Here is a 24948-nt window from a genome sequence, read left to right as displayed (position 1 = left end):
AATGTTATAAGAAATTCCGTACACGCACTCACCCTGAGTGATAGTTGCGGTTAGACAAATGTACATATCATAACCGAGAAAACCGCAAAACGACAGATCCATCAATACAGTTCTCCGGGAAAACTAACCTGTCTTCTTTATCGGCGGTGTTAATCTCGTTAGTACACATTTAGCTTAAGTGTTCCTCTTTCCGTTCAACCTTTAGACATAAAATGTATTTTCCAATAAAGAATGCGATTATTTTCCTATTGCTGATTGATACGTTTTACCGCTGAACGGTTAAAGAAAGTATGCGTTTTGTTTGGTTGCGGGATCGGTTGTAAATGTACCTCAGTTCGTTCAGTGTTTACACCGTATTTGTACTTACCGGTCGGATGTCATCTTACAAAGTTGCATCCGCCTTTTTAGCAGCAATTGAGCTGATATTGACTCAAATTAAACGTTTGAACATGTATTCCCTACACGTGTTGAAGGAAGGATTCAAGCAACAGTGTTGCAGTTATAAAAAAAATGGAGGACACTTGGACATTTACTAACACCAGCAGTAGCCTTTAAATATAAGGTAGGGAGAAGTTATATATGTTTTGTTCACAAAAAGGTATATTATATTAAAGCCTGTGTAGTTTAAATCTGAACGTATAAGGAAAATGCCTGGCAAATTACCTTGTTATTCTTTTTATTTAAGAAAGTGTCATATATTGCTGTTTCTAACCGTAAAAGCCCACTTCATATTAAGACGCCATATGTCAAAGCGCCAAATGTCGTGTCCGCAACATTATTTGAATGGTATGGCTTTCATTGTCCAACTTGTGTCCACTATATAACATGTCATCCCATAGCAAGATCTCGCAACGGATTGGCTCGACTTTTAAACTCAGACACTGTTCAGAGCGCATATTCCAGACACTTAAAAAGCAAGAACGCACTAAGAGTCAGTTGTAGCTTTAAATGTCGCTCTCCTTCCGCGGTATCATTTCATTTGATTCGTTGTACATTATCTGAACAGTTCCAATGCATGGGTTACGTTTAAATGCTTTACATAGAAACTGATTAACTTAAAACTACCGACCTAACTTCGGAATAATACATCGTTAATAGCGATAGAATTCAATTTATTGCCTAAGAAATAATTTATTTATGATACCTTCAAGGGATATAACTCATTACGCAGTTAATTATAAGTACCGAGTTTCTGATTTTGATAGTATTATTTAACCGTCTCATCTCGCTTATCTCATAGCGTAATAATTTCCCAGTTCATTTATGCTAACCCGGATGACGCAGTATTTTTACAAGCTTTCATAACCACCCTCCCTCACCCAATATTAAAGCCAGTGCATTTTTAACGTATCATACCTAATAAGGTCCTTTCAATGTTCACTTATAAGCCATGCCTGTTTGTGTTCATATTATTTTTATTCCTTTTCATGTTGTTTATATTTTATTGTTACAAGCTTTTATTCCCACAGTACCTCACCCAAAATATAGGCCAGTGCGTTTTTATCTTATCATACCTAATAAGGTCCTTTCAATGTTCGCCTATCTGTCATGCTTTCTACATTTTGCTATACTGTTTTCTTATCTTTGCTATACTGATATATTATCATATGTATTACGTAATGTATTTTGTATTATTTGATATGTGCTATTGGAGGGCCTTTAATTTACCTTCAACTTTGTTTCGGCCATGTATATCGTTCGTTTGTAACGATATACGTCGGCGTTTAATTTACCTCCAACTTTGTTTCGGCCATGTATATCGTTCGTTTGTAACGATATACGTCGGCGTTTAATTTACCTCCAACTTTGTTTCGGCCATGTAAATCGTTCGTTTGTAACGATATACGTCGGCGTTTAGTTTACCTCCAACTTTGTTTCGGCCATGTATATCGTTCGTTTGTAACGATATACGTCGGCGTTTAGTTTACCTCCAACTTTGTTTCGGCCATGTATATCGTTCGTTTGTCACGATATACGTCGGCGTTTAGTTTACCTCCAACTTTGTTTCGGCCATGTATATCGTTCGTTTGTCACGATATACGTCGGCGTTTAGTTTACCTCCAACTTTGTTTCGGCCATGTATATCGTTCGTTTGTCACGATATACGTCGGCGTTTAGTTTACCTCCAACTTTGTTTCGGCCATGTATATCGTTCGTTTGTCACGATATACGTCGGCGTTTAGTTTACCTCCAACTTTGTTTCGGCCATGTATATCGTTCGTTTGTCACGATATACGTCGGCGTTTAGTTTACCTCCAACTTTGTTTCGGCCATGTATATCGTTCGTTTGTCACGATATACGTCGGCGTTTAGTTTACCTCCAACTTTGTTTCGGCCATGTATATCGTTCGTTTGTCACGATATACGTCGGCGTTTAGTTTACCTCCAACTTTGTTTCGGCCATGTATATCGTTCGTTTGTCACGATATACGTCGGCGTTTAGTTTACCTCCAACTTTGTTTCGGCCATGTATATCGTTCGTTTGTCACGATATACGTCGGCGTTTAGTTTACCTCCAACTTTGTTTCGGCCATGTATATCGTTCGTTTGTCACGATATACGTCGGCGTTTAGTTTACCTCCAACTTTGTTTCGGCCATGTATATCGTTCGTTTGTCACGATATACGTCGGCGTTTAGTTTACCTCCAACTTTGTTTCGGCCATGTATATCGTTCGTTTGTCACGATATACGTCGGCGTTTAGTTTACCTCCAACTTTGTTTCGGCCATGTATATCGTTCGTTTGTCACGATATACGTCGGCGTTTAGTTTACCTCCAACTTTGTTTCGGCCATGTATATCGTTCGTTTGTCACGATATACGTCGGCGTTTAGTTTACCTCCAACTTTGTTTCGGCCATGTATATCGTTCGTTTGTCACGATATACGTCGGCGTTTAGTTTACCTCCAACTTTGTTTCGGCCATGTATATCGTTCGTTTGTCACGATATACGTCGGCGTTTAGTTTACCTCCAACTTTGTTTCGGCCATGTATATCGTTCGTTTGTCACGATATACGTCGGCGTTTAGTTTACCTCCAACTTTGTTTCGGCCATGTATATCGTTCGTTTGTCACGATATACGTCGGCGTTTAGTTTACCTCCAACTTTGTTTCGGCCATGTATATCGTTCGTTTGTCACGATATACGTCGGCGTTTAGTTTACCTCCAACTTTGTTTCGGCCATGTATATCGTTCGTTTGTCACGATATACGTCGGCGTTTAGTTTACCTCCAACTTTGTTTCGGCCATGTATATCGTTCGTTTGTCACGATATACGTCGGCGTTTAGTTTACCTCCATCTTTGTTTCGGCCATGTATATCGTTCGTTTGTCACGATATACGTCGGCGTTTAGTTTACCTCCAACTTTGTTTCGGCCATGTATATCGTTCGTTTGTCACGATATACGTCGGCGTTTAGTTTACCTCCAACTTTGTTTCGGCCATGTATATCGTTCGTTTGTCACGATATACGTCGGCGTTTAGTTTACCTCCAACTTTGTTTCGGCCATGTATATCGTTCGTTTGTAACGACATACGTCGGCGTTTAGTTTACCTCCAACTTTGTTTCGGCCATGTATATCGTTCGTTTGTAACGACATACGTCGGCGTTTAATTTACCTCCAACTTTGTTTCGGCCATGTATATCGTTCGTTTGTAACGACATACGTCGGCGTTTAATTTACCTCCAACTTTGTTTCGGCCATGTATATCGTTCGTTTGTAACGACATACGTCGGCGTTTAATTTACCTCCAACTTTGTTTCGGCCATGTATATCGTTCGTTTGTAACGATATACGTCGGCGTTTAATTTACCTCCAACTTTGTTTCGGCCATGTATATCGTTCGTTTGTAACGATATACGTCGGCGTTTAATTTACCTCCAACTTTGTTTCGGCCATGTATAATGTTCGTTTGTAACGATATACGTCGGCGTTTAATTTACCTCCAACTTTGTTTCGGCCATGTATAATGTTCGTTTGTAACGATATACGTCGGCGTTAAATTTACCTCCAACTTTGTTTCGGCCATGTATATCGTTCGTTTGAAACGATATACGTCGGCGTTTAATTTACCTCCAACTTTGTTTCGGCCATGTATAATGTTCGTTTGTAACGATAAACGTCGGCGTTTAATTTACCTCCAACTTTGTTTCGGCCATGTATATCGTTCGTTTGTAACGATATACGTCGGCGTTTAATTTACCTCCAACTTTGTTTCGGCCATGTATAATGTTCGTTTGTAACAATATACGTCGGCGTTTAATTTACCTCCAACTTTGTTTCGGCCATGTATATCGTTCGTTTGTAAGAATATACGTCGGCGTTTAATTTACCTCCAACTTTGTTTCGGCCATGTATATCGTTCGTTTGTAAGAATATACGTCGGCGTTTAATTTACCTCCAACTTTGTTTCGGCCATGTATATCGTTCGTTTGTAACGATATACGTCATTTAATTGGAATAAAGGACATTTTTCAATTTCCAACCTGGTTTGTCAGTTACTCGAAACAAATGAACTCAACCCATACTTTTAAGAGAGTACTCATAGATGTGTTTATTGACTTTTGCGTACATGATAATTATATTTATCTCTTGTTTGCTTCCTCAATCAATATTTTTTAAACTTCCTCTTTAGTATGCAGATTGAAACTGTTAACAAAAGTAAAGCTCTTAAAATGCATGCATTATAAATAAGAGAAAATAATGGGATTAATGGAAAGTATGTTTATTAGACGGTTTGCAGTGATTATGATTTTTACGATGATTACACAATGTAAAGGTACGCATACACTTTTTTAGGAGAATATACTGATTTAATGCAACACAAAATGCTATACGTCACTGACACAACTGTCTGTAAAAAAACAAAAACTGCAAGTTTATATTTCAATGTAGTTTACAAGTATCGACGACTCATCAATTGAAAGAAACTCACTGGAATCACACAGTCGTTCTGTATTTCCAAAATATTTAGATTTAATTTATCTACACATACGCCGTACTGTAAATCCAAAATTAGAACCATTGCATTTTGTATAATAGCATAATTGCATTATAACAAAATATGTAATTTCAATTTAAGTTCGTTAACAGTCCATTAAAGGTAATTTGATTTTTATGTTGTTGTTATAGTTATTGAAGCAATATACTGTAGATACCATAGAGTTGTGACAACATAAAAGTTAAAACTGTTTTAAATATGTTTTTCTCTAACAGTCTCATTGTAAAGTGTAGTAATAAATAATTTGGCAGTATTCAGCAACACACCAATATAGAACAATCGCCTTACTGCCAAACATATGTTTAGAACATATCGTTATGAGCATTCATAAATGTCTATGTATTTTTTTCAGGAACGGTGCTTCTGACAACTGACAAACAGTATGCGACTTTGTATGGACAAATAACACTTACGTGCAGTGTTGATATGGACGGTGCTAACGACGTTAACTTCAAAAGAGGCAGCTCTAAGCTCTTTCAACTTGGCTCATGTGATATATTTGAATGCCAAACCGTAAACACGACAAAATACAGAATATTAAAGAATACCCAGACAAAGAAGTTTGACTTGGTTAACTTAACGATCAATGACTTCAGAGAAACTGACAGCGACAACTATCACTGTGAAGTGGTGAACAATGGAGACTCTGGATCCATTTTTTTAACTTACACAGGTAATTAGTTCTGAATGGAATGTTATTGAAGAGTTATATTATATATAGTTATGCAGAGGAATTCATTAGTTGTATGGTTAAATGTTTGGATAGTATGTGAAGATACTTTATATGTAAGTGCAATCTTTGAAAATAATTAAAAACAAATTAGTGTTATTCTTTTTGTGCTTAAGTTGAATGAAAATTGCAAAATGAAGCTGCACGATGAAACACACTTTTGAAAAAAACTTTTTACTGAATGCCAAGTTTTATTTTTGCATTAATTTACTAGATCAACTGTATGCAATCATACCATTTATATTTTTATATCATTTCCATCTTAGCCCCAATTCATAAAATTGTTTTACGGGCGAAAATTTGACCGATTTAATATTTTTTGTATTTTTGGGATTCTTCACACATTCCGTGGAATATGTTTCATTTTGTTTTATATTGAAAGACAAATATGATCCTTCCCTTTAATTATATCACATTTCGAATCATAAGCAGTAGTACCTTCAAATGTCCTCGATTTTCTTACTTTACTTGCACGAATACCGATGGTCAAGTTTATTGGTGAATGATTGAGCATCGTCTTTCCAACAAACAAAGAAAATAGATGAACTTGCAGCAAATATAGACTAGTGTGTTAAAAGTTTTAAAACGAGAACTTCACGGTTTAATCATTTTCCAATACAAATAGTGCAAAACAAATGTCTTATTAGGCTTATTTAGATGACACAACCACTTTCAAACGTGTTTTACTTTACAGTTGAACTATCATCGTTAGCATTAGAACCTAGCACGGATCCCATATCCGTCATTGAAAACCTTAACCAGCCATTCATGTGCGTTACTTCTGTCAGCCGTCCAGAAGCTGTCGTGAAGTGGTACTTAGATGATGAACAATTAACTTCCGGAATAGTCACAGTCACTTCACAAGATTCAACAACAAGTACTCTCGTATACACACCCGAACAGCAACACCAGGGCAGGAAAATCAGTTGCTGGGGAAGTAATGGTGGACAGGAACTGATTTCTACAAACATGCCAACACTTAACATTCTATGTAAGTATTTTTATTTCCTAATCTTTATTTGTTTGTTAATGATATGATTAGCTTAATATTTTGTCATACAAAAACTTTGATATTTAATTCAACAACCTTTTACACAACTGTTTCATCATTTCTATTCAACGGTGAGCTCGCCAATGTTGGCGATTCGCGGACAAAGCGACAAAAATGGCATATTTAAGTTCACAAGACCTAGTATAAATCTACTTTGTTTCAACATTCTTTATTGACAATAACCGAAGTTTATTACTATGTGATATATCCGGATTATCTTAAAATGTCTAGATACGCTTTAACTTTAAAAGCATTTATATATTTTAAGTTTTTAAACAATATGCATAGTTTCAATCTACCTATCATGTAACATTACTGCCAGTATAAAGGTTTGTTACACAATTAATGGTCGGAAAACAAATTATACATTATATCTATATGCAGACTCTGCATATTCGACACTAATCGAAGATTAAATCTTCCAAAGAGCCAAACGATTATCAGTGTATTTTTGGTATCGGGAGATCCCCAACACCCCACCGTTCATAGTAAATTGTGACAGATTTATTCGTAAATGAATGTCAGTATTTAACTATTATATATGTTTGCGGTACATGAATCATGTGTTCTCTTTTAGCCCAATGCTTAGTGCAAATTTTAAGTCTCCGGGAGGATCTTACGAATACACTCCTGCAGCCAATTGTATAAACAATGGTAAATAATTACCTCGGTAAGTAAAACCACCGGTAAATTCCGTGGTAATATTACCATGGCGGTAAATGCGTTGTATAAAAGAAATTACCAAGGCGGTAAATTTACCAGGGTAAATTTTACCAAAATGTCCCATAATGCAATAGAGTGACGTCATTTTCCCGCACAGCTGTCAGATTGGAGGTATCTTTTTTTATAAAAAAATGAATGTCCACATTCCATTTTTATAAAAAAAAATATCTAAAAGGCAGGTTTAATGACAAAATTCATCAAATCGGCCCAACAAGTTACATGGTAAATATTCAACAAAACAGTACAAAGTATTTATAAGCTACTCCCGTGGCTGATCAATAAAACACATGTATGCAACACTGCAAGGGGTAGGTTTATTCTGAATTCAGGGGTGTTTTTCTTTACTTCATACAAAACGGTCAGCGAATACCGCAGAAAAATGCGAACATTATTGCAATGATTTGCAAGTCATAATGACACAATATATCTGAATAATTTAAAAACAGAAATTAACTGACAAGAAATTATACTTGCTTACACAAAATTCAAAAAATATCTTTGAATGGCATCTTCCGTTTTTCTCACGCTGACACCTAAGGAATTTATAGTCAGTTTCAACTTGTCATAGAAATGATGCACTGAGTTTCATAGAATTGATTCTCATTAAAGTGATCAATAATTCATATCTTTAATCTAATATGTACCATTGTGTCAGTATTCCATGTATTTGTTAATTAAAGCTGGGGGTCCATTGTTATATTTAAAACTGAATTATTGCTGAAATTAAGAATATATGTAAGCAAACACCACTGATTCTTTTTTGTGTCAATACAGACACATATTATAAATGAACTTGATATTTTATATATCTCCTATGTGAAATGTCATTTCTTGAAGAATTCCATTTATTAAATGCTGCATCCAACCACTGTGCAAATTCATAAGATTGTTTAACTACATGCGACATTTGTACAATATATCAGTTATGTTTATTATTAATGACCAAATGATCTTGAATCTTTTTCTTTGATCTGGTTTGTAACATATATATATATATATATATATATATATATATATATACATATATATATGTTTGTATAATTATGTCCCTACCCATAGGCTTGCAGTAACCTCAACTTGGCACTAAAATGCAATCATGTATAATTAACTTAATGAACTTATTTTTAGTGTCTGCTTATTTATGTCATAATTGTTTCTGTTTAAAATAGAATGTTACATGATCTCTTCAGTTATTGTCAGCACTATTTAATAATATTTTTTAACTATTTAAAAACTAAGATGTCCCATTGTGGATGTCAAATTGAAGTGTTAGAAGTACTTACTCATATAGTCACCATATTTTCATTTTACAGGAACATATTAAAAGTCAATATACAAGGAGTGACACATTTATTTTCTATTTTCATTTAACTATAAATGGTCTTAAATTCAAAATCAAAGTCGATTCTTATGTATATACCAATAACCAGAATCAGCAATGTTAAACAGCATATAATTCACTAGCGGCTCCATGAAGTTCATGTTGTGATGTTTTCTTGACGGCACATTTGTCATATAACCTTGGTCTTCCACTGGTAGCAATCTAAAGATAAGTAAAATTATTTTGTAATCATTAAAATTATATGTTGACTGTGAAAATCAGCTTCATATCTTAAATGGCTGATTAATGAATATTGGATGCGGATATGGAAATATGCATATGAGGGGGTGGGGGGGGGGGGGTGACGGCGTTTCCTAGAGGCCAATGTTTCTATAAATTTGAAAGGTAAGTTAACAAGATCGTCGGTAAGAGATGATGGCTTTCACAATAAACAAACAAGTTAATGATATTTTGCTTTCATTCAAATGACAGTACACTGATAATTCACAGAAGAAAAAAAAACAACCTTATTTTTACCTCACTGCTCTTGGTGTCTTTAATCATGTGCCTGTTATATGTTCTATCATCACACTGGCTCTGCTGGCTTTCGCTGATGAAAAGCCTAAAATGATTATAATATTCATTATTACAATTAAGAAATGGTTGTGTACAATTGAACATAAACGTGCTAATCACAGAACTGTGTATGTAACAGTATAATTTATATACATTTTAAAAAACTCAAAAAATCATACTTGGGTATGTTGTCATACAACAGCTGTTGTTTTTATCAAATATACAGTAAACTTTTATATTATCAAGGCACTTCACAGTATTTGGTTAGCAGTCACCCCATTGTGTGCCTCTATATAAAAGAAAACTGTGGAAATAGACTATAGACTGAGGTATATTTCATAGAAAATGACGTCATAGCTGTCATTTACAGTATTGTTCAATGTTTACAGGCGGTTCAATTTGATTGTAAATATTTATGTGCAAAATACTCAAAAAATGTGCAAATTGGGATACATTTCAACAAAGTAAGGTCGAGACCTGCAATCAAGTGTTGGTCTCGAACCATTGCATTGAGCTTTGAAATAATTTGGAATTATTTAAACGCGAAACAAGGTAAATATCTTTCTTAAACTTCAGATTTCTTGTGTCACTGTGTTTGTACATGAAATTTGTTCGTTGGAATATTTATAATGCATTTATTTGTTCACACAGTGAGTTAATGGCGATTTCTTACCTCTGTATTCCTGTCTTCTATTGATATGGACGTAATGGAACAGTTTTCTAAGCACGAAGTTTCAGTTTGTCTTTAAAACCGACAAAATGAGTTGTGAATCGAGCGTTTGTTTATGTCTGGTCGGCCATCTTGATTCTGGTAACTGAGACGGTAAATCAATTTACCCACCTCTTGGAGGAGGGTAAATATTACCGCGGTAAATAGCTTGGTAAAATCTTAATTTTGTTTTATACAATTGATTACCGCCAATTTACCAGGAAAATTACCGCCGGTAAAATATTACCCTGGGTAAATCTGTTTATACAATTGGCTGCTGGTTGTTAATCATGTTCGGTGTAAATCACCTCGTTACACGGGATATAACTAACCCAGGTTAAAATAATTGTTGAGTTTACCAATTACCCAGTACTAATCTTTTAACTTACTCCAAGCAGTGTTACTTCCCTTACAGGATAGTAATCACTGCCACCATACAAAGCACGTGATCAAATATCATATTGGTAAGGATCATACTGTTTCTGTATTTTAATATCAATGTACCTTGATTGAAAATTGATAAAAACTATCCAAAAATGAGTGAAGTATGAGTATGTTAAAAATGTTTATTCAGTTTATATAGCAGAATACCACCTATAATCGCTCATAGTGACATATATCTTTTCTGATAGTTAGGGAAGATCACTACGTAGGGAACTGGCCTTTTAAACGCATAGCGCCAGGCAAGGGATCTACTGGAACAATTTTGAATGTATTTCGGTATGACGCGGCCGTGGATGGAACTCACAATATTCCGCACCCGAAGTGAACGATCCACCACTATGCCATCGGACAGTTTTATTTTGGTACGAGGACTATTCATTAGATTTAAGGAGTACATAGGACTCAAGTGTGTAAAGCGCAGTGTCTTTATCCACTGTTTCGTAAATGAGGCCATGGTCCTTTGAATTGTGAAAAACTATTCCATAGGCACGACAAATTTTTGAACAATAAAAGTATATTTATTTTATTTTTGGTCTGTCTATCCATCCGCCTGTCTGAATATATGTTTGTCTGTCACCACAATTCGGAATGGAGTAATTGCATAAACGTCTGAACAATGCTTTATCACATATGACAGACGTTTGGAAATACTGCTTCGGTGTCTCCTGACTGCCTCCTTTGCTACTTTGTTTAGAGTTAGGAATTACTATAATACTTAGGCTGAACGTCAATGTCTACAACGGTGTACTTTAATATTTCAAATTACAGTATTGAAGTATTACTTACATCGTACAAATTTCACCCGACTTACTCAATTCGTTCGTTTATCAGAAGCTATCGCGCCACTACAATGGCAACGAAAAGCGATTTACCCATGCGCGTAACACGCTCAAACGTTGCTAAACTCGACCTACAGAATATAGACTATACGTGATTCTTCCGTACCAATGCGTCACTACCCTTCAGCTCTCTTGCCAAGCTTGACCACGAATTTGAAGAAGGAAGCTATCGTTTTGCAAAATATCGTGACTTTGAGATGTACGATTATACATGAACATTGAATTAAAATGTTTTTTTTGGTTGTATTTTTATTCAAGTTTCGTTTTTTAGAAAAATATTTTTCATGGAATAAAATATTTTTTTTTTTACTTTTTAACATGTTCAATATCCTGCTATTGTATTTAAGCAACAATACGGTGACCAAAGACACATATAGTTATCAGGCTTACCATCCATGTTTCCGGATAAACCGGATAAACTGATCTGTAACTGTACGTCTGGTTGTTTCTGTGTCCTTGTTCTGAATGCCACACAGCAGCTGTTGGGTACAGGTTTCTGAGGCAGCCAATCAGGATCCAATACAGCACCCTTACCGACCAGAATCACGTGATGGTCATGTGATCATAGCACTGCTATCCTTTTGTCCCTCTGAATCTGTTTTTTGTCTACCGATTTTCCATAGGGACTTCCCCTGTGCGTAAATGTTGTATTGACAATAGGCAGGTGTCACAACAGTAAGTCTACTTTGATTATTTCAGATGGACCAAGTGTTCCAACGTGTACCTACGAAGGATCAGTTGTGCCATCTTTGATTAAAGTAAGGGAAGGACTGGAGGTTCGACTTAACTGCAGCAGTGACGGAAACCCGACACCAACATTTTCATGGTCACATCCTGGAGAGAGTCCCCAAAGTCCTCTTGTTTTGAGTAACGTTCGACGCACACATAGCGGAGTCTTCAACATGACCGCAAGCAGCTATATAGTCCCTTCATATCAACATACTGTGAACTCGTCTAATTCCGTCATAACAACTGTCGAAGTATTATGTGAGTATTATTGTTTCACGCCTTTGGATAGTATGTTGTATATATAACTGTTAAATACATAAAACGGACGTGTAATTATACTGTCTTAGATATGTTGGGAGCAACGAGTTTTATGATAATGTTTACAAGTTTTTGCATCAGTTGTGCGAGAGAAATTGTACGCGATTTGAACGATTTAGTTTTTGTTTAATGTTAAAACCTTGTTTGTAAAGTCTATGAACGATTTAAGGCACGCTTAGATAAACTGAGACACGTTATAATGAAACATAAATATGGTATTAGTTATACTTTAAGTTACTACATTAGAACTATATCATGTCGATTCATAACGAGTTAACTCGAATTTGCACAACAGAAAGTTAACGGGATAAAACAATGTACTTTGCTAAAGATAAACCGGCAGGTATACATAAAGCATAATGATTTTTTAAAAGTGTATAGTCAGGTTAAATGAATAGTATAAGGGTTATTTCAAGTGTGTACTTTTAACTTTCAAAAAAATCAATGAACATTAAGTATTCCAGAAATTATTAAGTGTTTAAATTAAATAAATAGTAATAAATAAATTAAAAGTGTTGGAAGTAAGAAAATTAAATAATATGTTATGCGAATACCGACACTACACAACAAGTGATACACAGAAGAACTTATGATATGCAGCTTTGGTAAATATAGTCCGGTATACCCTGAACGAAAGCATGGATAAGCAAAGATGTGCCTCCTTGCATTTAGATGATCAGCTGTTCGACAATATGCACATATGCTATAAAAAGTTGAATGTCATCTATTTGGCCGATCCTTATTAGTTGCGATAAATTGCAGAATGAGTTCGATTTTACACGATTGGGCGATATCTCCTCAACATAAGACGTCTATATCGTCGTAAAGAAAGAGGGCACACTCTTGTGTTTGTGTTTAACGTATAAAAATCTACATCAAGATGTTACAAAATATATTGTACCTTTCCGACCAAGTTATAATTGTGAGCTTGTTTGTACAACCATGTAGATCCACCAGATCATCCGAGCTGCCGCGTTGGATCAGCAAATATCACAGCGAGTAGCATAAATGCTATAAGAGGAATGACTATTTCTATGAATTGTTCCTGCGATAGCAATCCTGCGTCCAGCTACTCGTGGTCTATGACTGGGTTTTCTTCGCCAACAACAGGACAGAATCTTGAGGTGCCTGTTCAGAACACGACTACGGTTACATTGACCATTAGCAACACTATGCAGTTTTCAAGCGGAAATACGGAACAAGGGAGGCGGGAAATTTCGTTCGTAGTCAATGTTCTTTGTAAGTAACTTTATATTTGGTTTATTGGCATACAATGCAAAATGGAATTAGGTGCAAGTATTGTTCGGAGGCAATGAAAACAGCGTGCGTCTAAATTGTGCCTGGTTACATTCTAGTTTTAGGTTCATAAGGAGTGAAAATTACTTATTCTTCTTTAAACACAGGATTTTAGTAATTATCAAAAAGGATTATTTTTTTTATTAAATAATTAAGTGAGTTTCTCTATACTCTCAACAATTTAAAGAATGTCAACATTATCAGATATTTCAAGAAGCGCATATTGCATCAAAGCCACATAAAGTGGGTGTTTAATGTATTCAGAAAAAAATGCAACCAATGTACATAACTACTCAGTTAGAGTTTGGTGTAAAATATAAACATAATGCAAGTTTTGACTTGAGTATTACTATATAAAATTGTTTGAAATTGCAATTCGTTATTGCCGTATTAGTGTTTATCACAAAAACGTTCAGTAGGGTTGGTGATGCAGGTGCGTATATATTCTTTAATTGTCAGCGTTATCTTCGATTCCCCTTAAGACATACTCTTAAAGATGATCAGCTTATTTATAGTTCCTCCTGTGGTACATCCGCTGACGAACGTAGTTGCACTCGAACGAGGCACTATTACTGTGGCTTGTGAAGTAACTGCCGGTATCCCAAGCAACACTGAGTTTAAATGGGAGAGAATGTCTGATATGACCCCGGTCTCCATGGAACAGACACTTGTCATCGCAAACATAGCTCGAACACAGAGTGGTCACTACAGATGTACAGCCTCCAACGTCATGGAACCTACAGGAAGTGCAGCAACCGTCGGAAACAGCACCAAAACAGTCTACATCGATGTGCAATGTAAGTATGATATATATTTCATCGATAATTTTCTCTCTTTATGAGCACACCCTTGGGACTGTAGTGCAAGAAAAAAAGATTTTGGCTCGTTTTTTGAAAATAGTTTTATTAAAAGATTAAAACAAAGTAATTTAAAATAAAAGTTGAGAAAAGAGAAAGTAAATTGAAACACATCAGTGTCTTGACATTCTAATAAGAAAAATACATTAATTTATTCAGCTTCAAAATACATCAAACGTAACACTACCAATCTGTTTTTTTAAGCTATAAAAAATGAATTGAGACATTGATGTTTGAAATGAAAATTGTATATATCGACACTATCCCCCGAACAAAGCTGATTTATATTCAAAACATACATACATTTGAGTGTAACATGACTGTGCTGATAGTAAATAAAACTGCTTAAATATGTTTCTTGTGTTTATTACCGAAGAATATACCAGTTCGGAAGTATTTATTGCAATCAAACAATTGTCCCGGGTTAGAAGCTAAAATCATATTCGATTCGATATTCGATAGCATTTGATTAAGAATACATTATTAAATTTCATTTTAATTGTAAGAAAAAAAATCTTAATGTGAATTTGTACATAATGATCTTTGTACCATTGTTGTTGTATATGATGTATCATTTCGTTGAAATTGCATATAAATAGCAAGAAATAACGGTTACGGTCATAAGTTGTTACATTTCTTTTTTTGTATTTCAGATGAGGCCAAAGTGACTTCATTTACATTACCAAATGTTGCTCGTGGACAAAACTTTGAAGTAAATGAAAACACAATAATAATATTTTATTACCAAGCTGAAAGTAATCCGTTGCCAAATATAACGTTGTCTAAACAAAATCAATATTTGAAGACAGCGAGTAACTCAAACGATTTGGAAATCACGATCACCAAAAGTGTATGTGAGGACGAAGGCACGTACCAGTGTATAGCACGAAATACACACAATACTGAAGATGATATCAGATCCTTGAGACTATTTGTTAGATGTAAGTACAATGTTATATTCTTTATCTAATGTACGTCGTTGAATATTAATTTAAATTATCTAATTTATACCAACTACTTCATTTTCACTGCCCGTATTTAGGTATAACCACATCATTTCTAACAAAGCCATTTTGACGCATGTTTAGTCCGTTTGTGATGTCCGTACGTTTTGTGCCCAACATTGTCCTTCTAGCTCTTATTTTGTGCTTCTAAGCAAGGACTATACTTGCATGTTTGACTTATTGTCTTGTCAATTTTTGTTTTGAATTTTACCATTAAAGTAATTCTGTTTTCCTCGGCGGCATTTTTTTAGATATTTTCCCAACCCATTTTCAACGAAATGATACATTCTTTCTCTTCTCAGGTGCTCCTCGTGCATCGTCAATGGTCCAAAGAATCCAGAACGTCACAAGCGCTACAGGAGTGCCTGCCGTATTAGTGCTTACGCTAGTAGCCTTTCCACGACCAAGTGTTAAGGACTTTGTGTGGGAAAAGGAAGTTTTAGAATCTGATACGTGGCATGTCGTTTCTAATGACACAAACATCGACATTATTATTTCTTCAGACGGACTTCAAACTAAATTATTCTTCACTTCTGTAGAGAAAGAATATTTCGGGCTTTACCGCGTACACGTGAACAACGAGCTTGGGAATTATACTGAAACGTTTAGACTGCAGTCGCAAGGTAATGCTCGAAGACTTATTACTTTTGGAGTTTTCATATTTTTTACTCAACTCCGGATCTAGGGAATTTATATTTACATAACAATATTCTTTATGATTTTAGAATGACATAGAATTCGCATTTCAAAAGACACATAAGATAAATGCTTATTATTTATCTATAACATTATTGACTCTTTTTTTAGTAGTTCAACAACTATTCAAAAACTTTTTATTTAGCTTATCCGTTTTTTGAAGACATATATTGATTTATTGGTATTATTGTTGACCCCGGCTTCGCTGCCTTTGATATGGAAACCCTTTTACCTTTGCTTTAACTATCGAACAATATGACTAGAAGTAACATCGTAAACGTTTATTTTTAGAGCACCCACATACTCCTTCAAGTCTGCAACACTTTCAAAAAGCCACAGTTGACAATGTATACATTGAATGGACACCCGAGTTTGATGGAGGTTTGCCTCAAACGTTTCAAGTAGAGTACAGGGCTGTTGGATCTTCTGTCTGGAGGAATGAAGCTGTGATCGCTGGACACATTAACCACACCATTGTTGGATTAAGTCCAAATACAAAGTACGAAATAAGAGTATATTCAACAAATGGCATTGGAAGATCAAAATCATCAGATGCAATTACAGTTACCACATCGAAAGGGGTTGGAATGGGTGAGTACTGTGTTCTTTATTATATTCAAAAGTGAGTGTATTGCAGTTTGTAAATGTCAGTTATTCCGTTCATAGTGTTGATACGTTTAAAAACAAGAGCAAGTCATTTTTCTTTGCTGTATAAACAAAATATCATGCATTGTTACTTACCAAAAATATCAATAGGTAATTAGTATTGATACTGTACTCGCTCACAAGTTGTTATCTGACCAAAATATAAAATTCTAATTTTACTCTATGATATCGATATTGCAAGTTAAAGAATACATTTTTGTGGTTTTAGTGCAAACACACGCCGGTAGAGTCAAGAAAAAAAGTAGAAATTCAACGGCTAGGCCACCAAGACTTAAACAATGTTGATATTTTTATAATACGTTGACGAGAAAATGTCGACCAATCACGCAACAACAAAGCTGTAATTAAGTGACTAATAACGTTGATTAACGCTTAAATAAAAATAGTTGTCTTTATGGACGATATTTGAGCCCCAAAAAAATAATTTGCTGAAGAATTCCAACCTTTTGGTATCTTATTTTTAACACTCCTTATGATTTGCCACACTTGATTTCGTCATAGAGTTCTACACAAAAAGTGCTGAGGTACTGTTTGCAAAGCGCTATGCTCCACCCACTTATTGGTAGTTTATCTTAGGTGAAATACAGAAAGCAAATAGTGTTGGTGGAACGGGAAGTATGTCCCAAATATTCTTATATGTATCTACTCTTCATCTTATTCTTGTTCAGTCTTCTTGTATTTCTGATGTTCAAAGTTAGCTTCAGCTGCTCCGAGTATTATACATGAGAGTGACCGAGTGATTTTAAGACTTTCCCAAACATTTTTTGGTAACCAGTGAAGTCTATGAATGGTCTGAATAAGTCTTGTGTCTTTGGTGTAGGCAAATCTGGCATTTGGTTTTAGTTTCCTTGGTCAGTTTCGCGACTGCCACCACATGTGTTAAAAAGTGAACCATTGTCTTTGATAAAGGAGCATTTCTCGTTTGACACATTTAATACACACTTTTGCGAGTTATCCGATCTTTTTATTTGACATCAGCAATTAAAACGTCTGCAAACAAAGTGAACTTGGGTATTATAACGCAAAATTATAAGTCAGATAATTTTAGTAATGCTGAAGCCTATTCACTCAGTTGATAACATTGCATGTAAACGCACGTAATGGATAGGTCTTATACACTTATAAAGCGAATAAACAATGCCCAACATGTTCACTATTAAGTATAATTCGGGGTAGTATAAGTCTTCTTTAGAAGTTATAATAACCTTATTTCTTTTCCAGAAGACATAACTCCAAATAATGCTGCTGTTATTGGTGGTGTAGTTGGTGGAAGTCTCGGGATAGTTGTGGCTGTACTCGTCTTAGTGTGCATTCTGAGACGAAAGTACACATTGAAGTGTTCCTTTACCATGTCTCTGTCGAAGAAAGAAGGTACAAAATGTGTAACGCAGTATGTCTGATTTAGATCCCGTATCGTATATTAAAGTGACACTCTTATTCAAAATCAATGCATACACACGTATAACAAACACAGGTTTTGAGTGATAAAACTTAAACAGACAGACAGACAGACAGACTGACAGAAATGTTTATTGTCGTAAACATGTTATGTAACAGTTTCTTGACAAAATATAGAAAATATAAACACACATATAAATATTCAGTATGGTCACAACGATTCATGGCCTAAATACAAAGAAAAGAGAATGGTATAAGTGAGTTAAATTAAAGAACAAAAAAATTATAATAATAATGAGGTATTAAAAAAGGGAAACAAGATACATATCAAAATCAAACTGTGGGGTCTATATTAAATACAGTAATGAAGTATTATGGGAGGCTGTTCACAAATGTCATAATACTTGAAAGATCTAAACGGTGTTATTTATTAAGGAATTTCTTAACATAAATGCTTGATTTATAAATTTTCTTAAGCTACTTAGTATGCTTACGTTTTTTGATAACATTAGTTCGATAAACTTGTACATACTTGGGTTTCTAATATAATATCTTTTAATAATTTTTTTTCTGAAGTCATTATATACAGGACATATTATGATGAAATGATATTAATCCTCTAAATCATTAGAGTTACAAACAGTACAATAACCTTGGGCTCTATCTATTCTATTTCGGCCATATCTGCCGGTTTCTATATGCAGTTTATGAGCATGTATGCAGTATGCAGTAAACTACTAACAAAATAATGCATTTATGGACATTATTGATTACCGATAAGATTGTAACCGTGTATTTAATAGCTGCAAACGCAAAAATTAAATGATGGTGAATGGTAAAAGATTTACTTTGATTTACTATCGTATCATTAGGTAGAAATACCGTGTTAACTGCAGATTTCTTTCAAATTAAACTCGGTATTCTTTATAAAAAATCTTATCTGTGACATTAGTTCATCCTTTATGGTTTATTTAAACAAATGTTTTAACAATCCCATCAAATGTATGAACCCATCAAATGTATGAATTGTGGTAAATCTTATTTGGGTGTACTAGTGCACCTTTAAACTAGCCACTGCAATTACAATACGCAACACGTTTTACCTATTTCAAACTAAAAGGGTTATAGGGTAATCTTCTGAAAAGATTTTCGTGGGTTTCAAACTTATTCTTACTTGTGGATACTTACTATGTGTTTTACAATCATTCTAAAACATAAAATTTATTACAGCCCAAATTAAACAATTAATTTAAAATGGCTAAAGATGGTCTCCTTCCCCCTGTATAATTAAACCACCAGCAAATCCACATACTTTTTAATCCGAAAGGCATTTAATATGCCATTTTCAAAAGCATGTTGTCAATAAGAGGTTTCATGGTAGTCTTTGTTTTGAATAACTCAGCCTTGAGAAATCTTACACTAATTGATAAACAATGCAATAATACAGTGGCAAACACAGTAACCCAACGTAAAATAAGGAACATGGCTTAAGCCTAACACGCACTTAACGTAGGAAAGCACATTGTAATAAAGCTACTTATACACTTATCCTTACTTAGTTTAAAAGCTCTTTCCCTTCATGTTAGAATAAAAAATGATTTACTATGTTGCACAATTTAAAGCATTACAATGTTATATGTATGTCTATCGTTTTTATATAGCGATATCTCAAAGTCAGATTTGAGGGTGTCACCCAACCCTACTTGTAACGCCGGATTCCTGCTCATTTTGGGCATTTTTTCGGGTGCCGATTTTAGGTTACACGGATTCCATTTGAAAATGAACAAACGCAAATTATAGTAATAAAAATGACTTTAATTTTTACATTTATTGTCATTATTTTTTAAGAAATCGTTCACAAAAATCTCGGTGGGTTCCGGCCCCAAAATAATCTGTATTCCAGATTTCAGGGTAGGGAAGACTCCCCCCGGTTACCTGTCTAAGGAGTCTCTTGTTTATAGATAACTTATGCATCTCAAAATAATTGGTTAATGACTTTTTTTTTCCAGATGTATATTTAGATCAAGATAGGTAAGTTTATATATATATAGATGTGAAGACAACATGTACCACTATTTGGCAGTATTTCCACTTAGTGACTTTCAGCTCAAAAGTTTGCAAACGGTTGACTATCTAGCTAGAAATCCCAATTAAACCAGCGTAATGTCTCATAAGTAGACCAATATTATAGGAATTGACCAATCATCACTAAGGTTTGTCACCATGATTATAGCAAACACATATCAAACAAGTTCGATAACTAGCTGGAAATTCTCAGTCACTTATGTGTTATGGTTTCTGAATTGAACAGTGTGATATATATATACATGTAAAATCACATTTATTGCAGAGTACTCAGGAATTGGTAAACAATATATCGTCATCTTAGTGCAAGAACTCAACATCTGCTTCTATTTCTATATGCAGTTATTGGGTTATTGCTCTAAGGTGACGATATGTGCAGGGTCCGATTTCTAATGTTTGACTAATGTACACCACACTCGGTGTTTTAGAACAAAGCCAGGATTATTTTGCGACAGTTGGCGCTCTTGATCTACAGAACATGTTTCCAAAGATTTGTAATTGATATGTATCATACTGTTAAAATTCTAAAAAAATCAAATTCTGTACATGGAACAGCGATTACCATTTATTGTTGGTCTTTATAATAAAAGTTCGTAAACCAGTATGTAATCTGTCAACATCAAATCGTTTAATGTTAAAATAACACGTTACTATATTAATCTAATCAAGACGGGATTTCAAGTCGTGCGAAACTATTACAAATATTTGTTTAAGCAATGGTGTTGACAACCCGGGAAATAACGCCGCCGTAGAGTATGAAGTTGTATCATCGACAAAAGAGACGTCCGTCTACGATGCGTTAAGTAAGTTAATGCTTCCGTGTAAAGTATGGGCAAATGTTCATTTGTTTTTTTTATATTTATTCTCCAAGCGTTAAAGTTTTTTCTGGTTGCCCTAATTTGTTAAATATCAGCAGGGCAGAGCCGCAATATCAATTCTCAATATAAAGTAAACAGGATTGATAAAATAATATGTAATTCAAAATGAGAATGTTGGCTAGTTCCTACGGAACTACCATAATTTGGTTGTCTTTATACACATGTATCGATGAAAAGGTGAATTTATTAGTCTCTTTCTATAAAAAAGACGTGCTTTGGGATTGCACTTAGGGTCATTGTGGTCAAAAGGGAGGTCAATATAGAAAAATCTTGTCCACTCAATAACTTGTGTAAGGCAAGTGTTGTAAAAAGGAGCCCGCCCATTTATTAACCTGAGTTGGTAGTGAGGTATTGTAAAGAAAGTTAGAAAGTGGCCTTCATGATGTCGAGTTTCTTATTGATTTGCGAAGGCTTACATCTTCATAGTTTTAACTCAATTAGATTAATGGTTAATTCGAATATGGACAGGAACATTAAAACTTATATTGATGCGTATTTTGTTATTGGTTTCAGGTGTTGAAAACGATAGGTAAGAAATAAAAACAAAACAGTACAATACTATAAAAATGAAAAAATAAATAGAATAAGAGTTATATCACTAAAAAGAAGTTTATTTATTTATAATTATTAAAATCTTAAAAAAACAATCATATTTATTAATCATACCGAAGTTAATTGTCATGTAACTTGCGTTTTGAAAATCCTTTCAGACCCGAGAATCCGCATGTGTACATGCCGTTGGAGGAGTCCAATCCAAAGTCACATGCTTATTACGGGAATGTTAAGAGAGGTACGAATGATCTATAATACTAGTTGAATTATCAATATAATATCAAGTCATACGTTTATTTCTAACTTTTTACTTAAAGTGTTTATATATTACAACATTACATTATCTTATCAATACTTACTTTGCTGTTTGTAAGCTCTACACAACAAATCTACTCAACTACCTTTAACATTATAGCAACAATTATTTAAGTTTGATAAATTAACATCGTGACCCAAACATTCGTTCTGTTTTCTAAATCTTGATAATTTGTTTTCGTTTGCAGGGGATCCCGTTTACAAAAGTACCGTGCAAAAAGACCCAGTGCAGACAGTGCTTTAAATGTTAAAACAAAACCCCGAGTTCGTAGGAAATATTTAATTATTCAGTCAGCATCATCTGTAAGGTATCTCGACGCAACAAGAGTATGACAACCTCTGCTATTATGCAAACGCTAAAATAGAATCGATCTACAGAAAAAGCATGCATTTGTCAAGTCATACCACGAACCTACTTTCAACAGCGCGTCAACAGTGCCACTACGAGTATACCTTCTCATTTTGGTAACATAGTTTGACCAACAAATTAAAAGATAAACTTCAAATAACGAAGAATAAATTTACTGGTATTAGATATGTCTTTTATCTAAAACTCAAAGCTCATATTGATAATGACCTAATTGCTCTTTTCATTTTCTGTTTAAGGGTTCATGTTTTTGTTGTGTCTTAGTTCTAACATTATTTGGATAAGATGTTTACCAATATTTGTATTTGAAGCAGAAAATTGTATTTTTTTTATCAAATAACATGAGATGTAAACATGTTTAACAGTCTGCACTATTGTGACCAAAATGGAAATAAGACGTTGAGGCTTTTTTGTGTTATTCTCCGTTAATGTGTGTTTGTGTGTGTGTGTGTGTGTGTGTGCGTGTGTGTGTGTGCGTGTGTGTGTGTGTGTGTGATATGGTCCATTTTTGATATGATCTTCTGATATATCCGTTATACAAATTGATAATATTTTAAATTGAGATACCATGTGTTGCATATTTGTTATGTTATGCTTATTCATAGCTATGAAATTCTTTACCATGTTAGTAGATATGCTCTATCTACCGAGGTTAATTAAAGTATACATTTGTTGTAACTTGTTTTAATTTAAAAGATATTTCTGCTAAACAATGTTTAAATTGTGATGCATGAAATGAAAAAAAATCTTAACAGTAATAGGACGGTTATTACCTAAAATGACCCTTGAAATACTCAGCCTTAAAATATGTTAATACGTAAACCTCTTCCTAGTTGATATATTCGTTTTAAAATTAAATTAGAATTAAACTATTGTAAGGAAAAGGGATGTTCTGTCAATACATGTATAGTATGCGGTATATTTTGTATGCTATTGCAATACACTAGTGCCTATATGAGCTGATATATAATTTGGGCAGATTTGTTTAGAAGAGAAATATGAAAAGTATTCAATTATATTTTCTGCATATTTCCGAAAATTCTTCATTTGCAATATTTGCTTCATTAATACGATGAGAAAGTGCGCCGAAAATACAGTGATACAAATTGTAACTAAAAGGCTTGCTTTTCATTAAAAGAAATGGTAAAACAAATCGTTGATTTCAACAATTATATTAGTTGGATGTAATATAAAATCATTTGTATTGTTTTCTTTAAAATAATATGACGATTTGTTTCTTCTATGTACTAGTTAGAACATATTCTGTACTATCTTTATGATTAAGAAGGACAAAGCGAAATATTTTAACACCGAGTTAATTTGGGGTACATAGCCGATATCTTTGGCAGTAAGTATAGGTTATGATGCACTGTTGCCCTTTAGATATGCCTGTATATTCAATCTCCATTGCTACTTGAAAAACAATATGTTATAGTAAGCACATAACAGCATTACGGCAAGAAAACAAGAACACCATTCAATATATCATGAATTTAATTCGAACAAACAGTGACTTAGTACAACACTGATTTATGAACATCATGGGCCAAAGCAATGCTGCATCACTCGTCAATAGAGTATGGATATATAACTGCACCCAGTTTTGACTACGTTGAACAAAAAAAAACAAGAATTGAAGTTGATAATAAATTTAACACGAGATTTTAAATTTACAGTTAATGTTGTTTGACTTACATATTTACTAGTATAACAGTGTTACAATTGAAAATATAAACAAATTGAATTAAAAACAGTATAAAATTGATATGGTTATAACGGCTCTTGTCGAGAGTCGAACTCACAACTTCTCTGTGCCTCAATTACTGATCTAACATATGCAATTAAATTATAAGGGCCATTTCTTACACAATTTAGCATTGACTTTGAATTAATTTAAAATAAATTATTTAAAAGCCATCTTAACGATAAAAAAAATAATATTATTACAACTGTTCATTGATATCTTTTAAACTATTGAACGTAACATATATATAAATCTAGTAGTGTCTTTATATATCATTTACGCATGCCTTACAATATAAATCTTTGATATTCTGCAAAAAAGCAGCAATTCAAATTCAATTGTATGATCGCCCAGAAAGTTACACCAATCAGCATGATAATGACATTGACAAAGAAAATCTACTAGGAATGTGTGAAGCCTCTTTCGGTTACCCCATTTCTGTGGTGAATGAAAACATCCCACTTAAACCAAAAATGAATTATCTCTTTTCCCGTGCAGTTTTTTTAACATACAACACTCTCATATCAAGATAATTTTTCTCCATTTACCATGTGGTGACTGTTTACACACTCGTCACACTAATAGTTCGTGGACCGTGACTTGGGACGTGCGGGATAATTGTTTTGAGATTAGATACTTGTTTGTTGGT

The 24948-nt window shown here is 34.2% G+C and overlaps 1 protein-coding gene and 1 long non-coding RNA gene across 2 annotated transcripts; one reads left to right on the top strand and one right to left on the bottom strand.

Annotated features, from left to right (window-relative positions):
- Window positions 1-4654: 4654 nt before the first annotated feature.
- On the top strand, window positions 4655-23508 carry LOC128246890 (hemicentin-2-like). Its single transcript, XM_052965419.1, has 15 exons — window positions 4655-4779; window positions 5354-5674; window positions 6426-6722; window positions 12094-12381; window positions 13390-13680; window positions 14253-14534; window positions 15248-15535; window positions 15901-16221; window positions 16586-16885; window positions 18182-18331; window positions 20368-20389; window positions 21158-21246; window positions 21835-21850; window positions 22032-22111; window positions 22377-23508. Exons 1-15 carry the CDS (start codon window positions 4704-4706, stop codon window positions 22430-22432), a joined length of 2877 nt encoding a protein of 958 aa, XP_052821379.1. The 5' UTR covers window positions 4655-4703; the 3' UTR covers window positions 22433-23508.
- LOC128246892 (uncharacterized) lies at window positions 8894-10152 on the bottom strand. The gene is made up of 3 exons (XR_008263389.1): window positions 10076-10152; window positions 9364-9448; window positions 8894-9048 (listed from the first exon to the last, which is right to left on the bottom strand). It is a non-coding gene; the product is annotated as an uncharacterized LOC128246892 (long non-coding RNA).
- Window positions 23509-24948: the final 1440 nt, after the last annotated feature.

Source organism: Mya arenaria, chromosome 9, assembly GCF_026914265.1.
Source record: "Mya arenaria isolate MELC-2E11 chromosome 9, ASM2691426v1".
In the NCBI taxonomy this organism is placed as follows: Eukaryota; Metazoa; Mollusca; class Bivalvia; order Myida; family Myidae; genus Mya; species Mya arenaria.
Note: the sequence above shows the minus strand (reverse complement) of the source record. Positions and strands in the feature narration are given on the sequence as shown.

Bases quoted from the DNA above. Each gene is read 5' to 3' on its own strand.
- LOC128246890 (XM_052965419.1), top strand. From the start codon at position 4,704: ATGGGATTAATGGAAAGTATGTTTATTAGACGGTTTGCAGTGATTATG. The intron at 6,723-12,093 runs GTAAGTATTTTT...TGATTATTTCAG, and splicing joins GCCAACACTTAACATTCTAT to ATGGACCAAGTGTTCCAACG. The intron at 20,390-21,157 runs GTAAGTTTATAT...TATTTGTTTAAG, and splicing joins GTATATTTAGATCAAGATAG to CAATGGTGTTGACAACCCGG.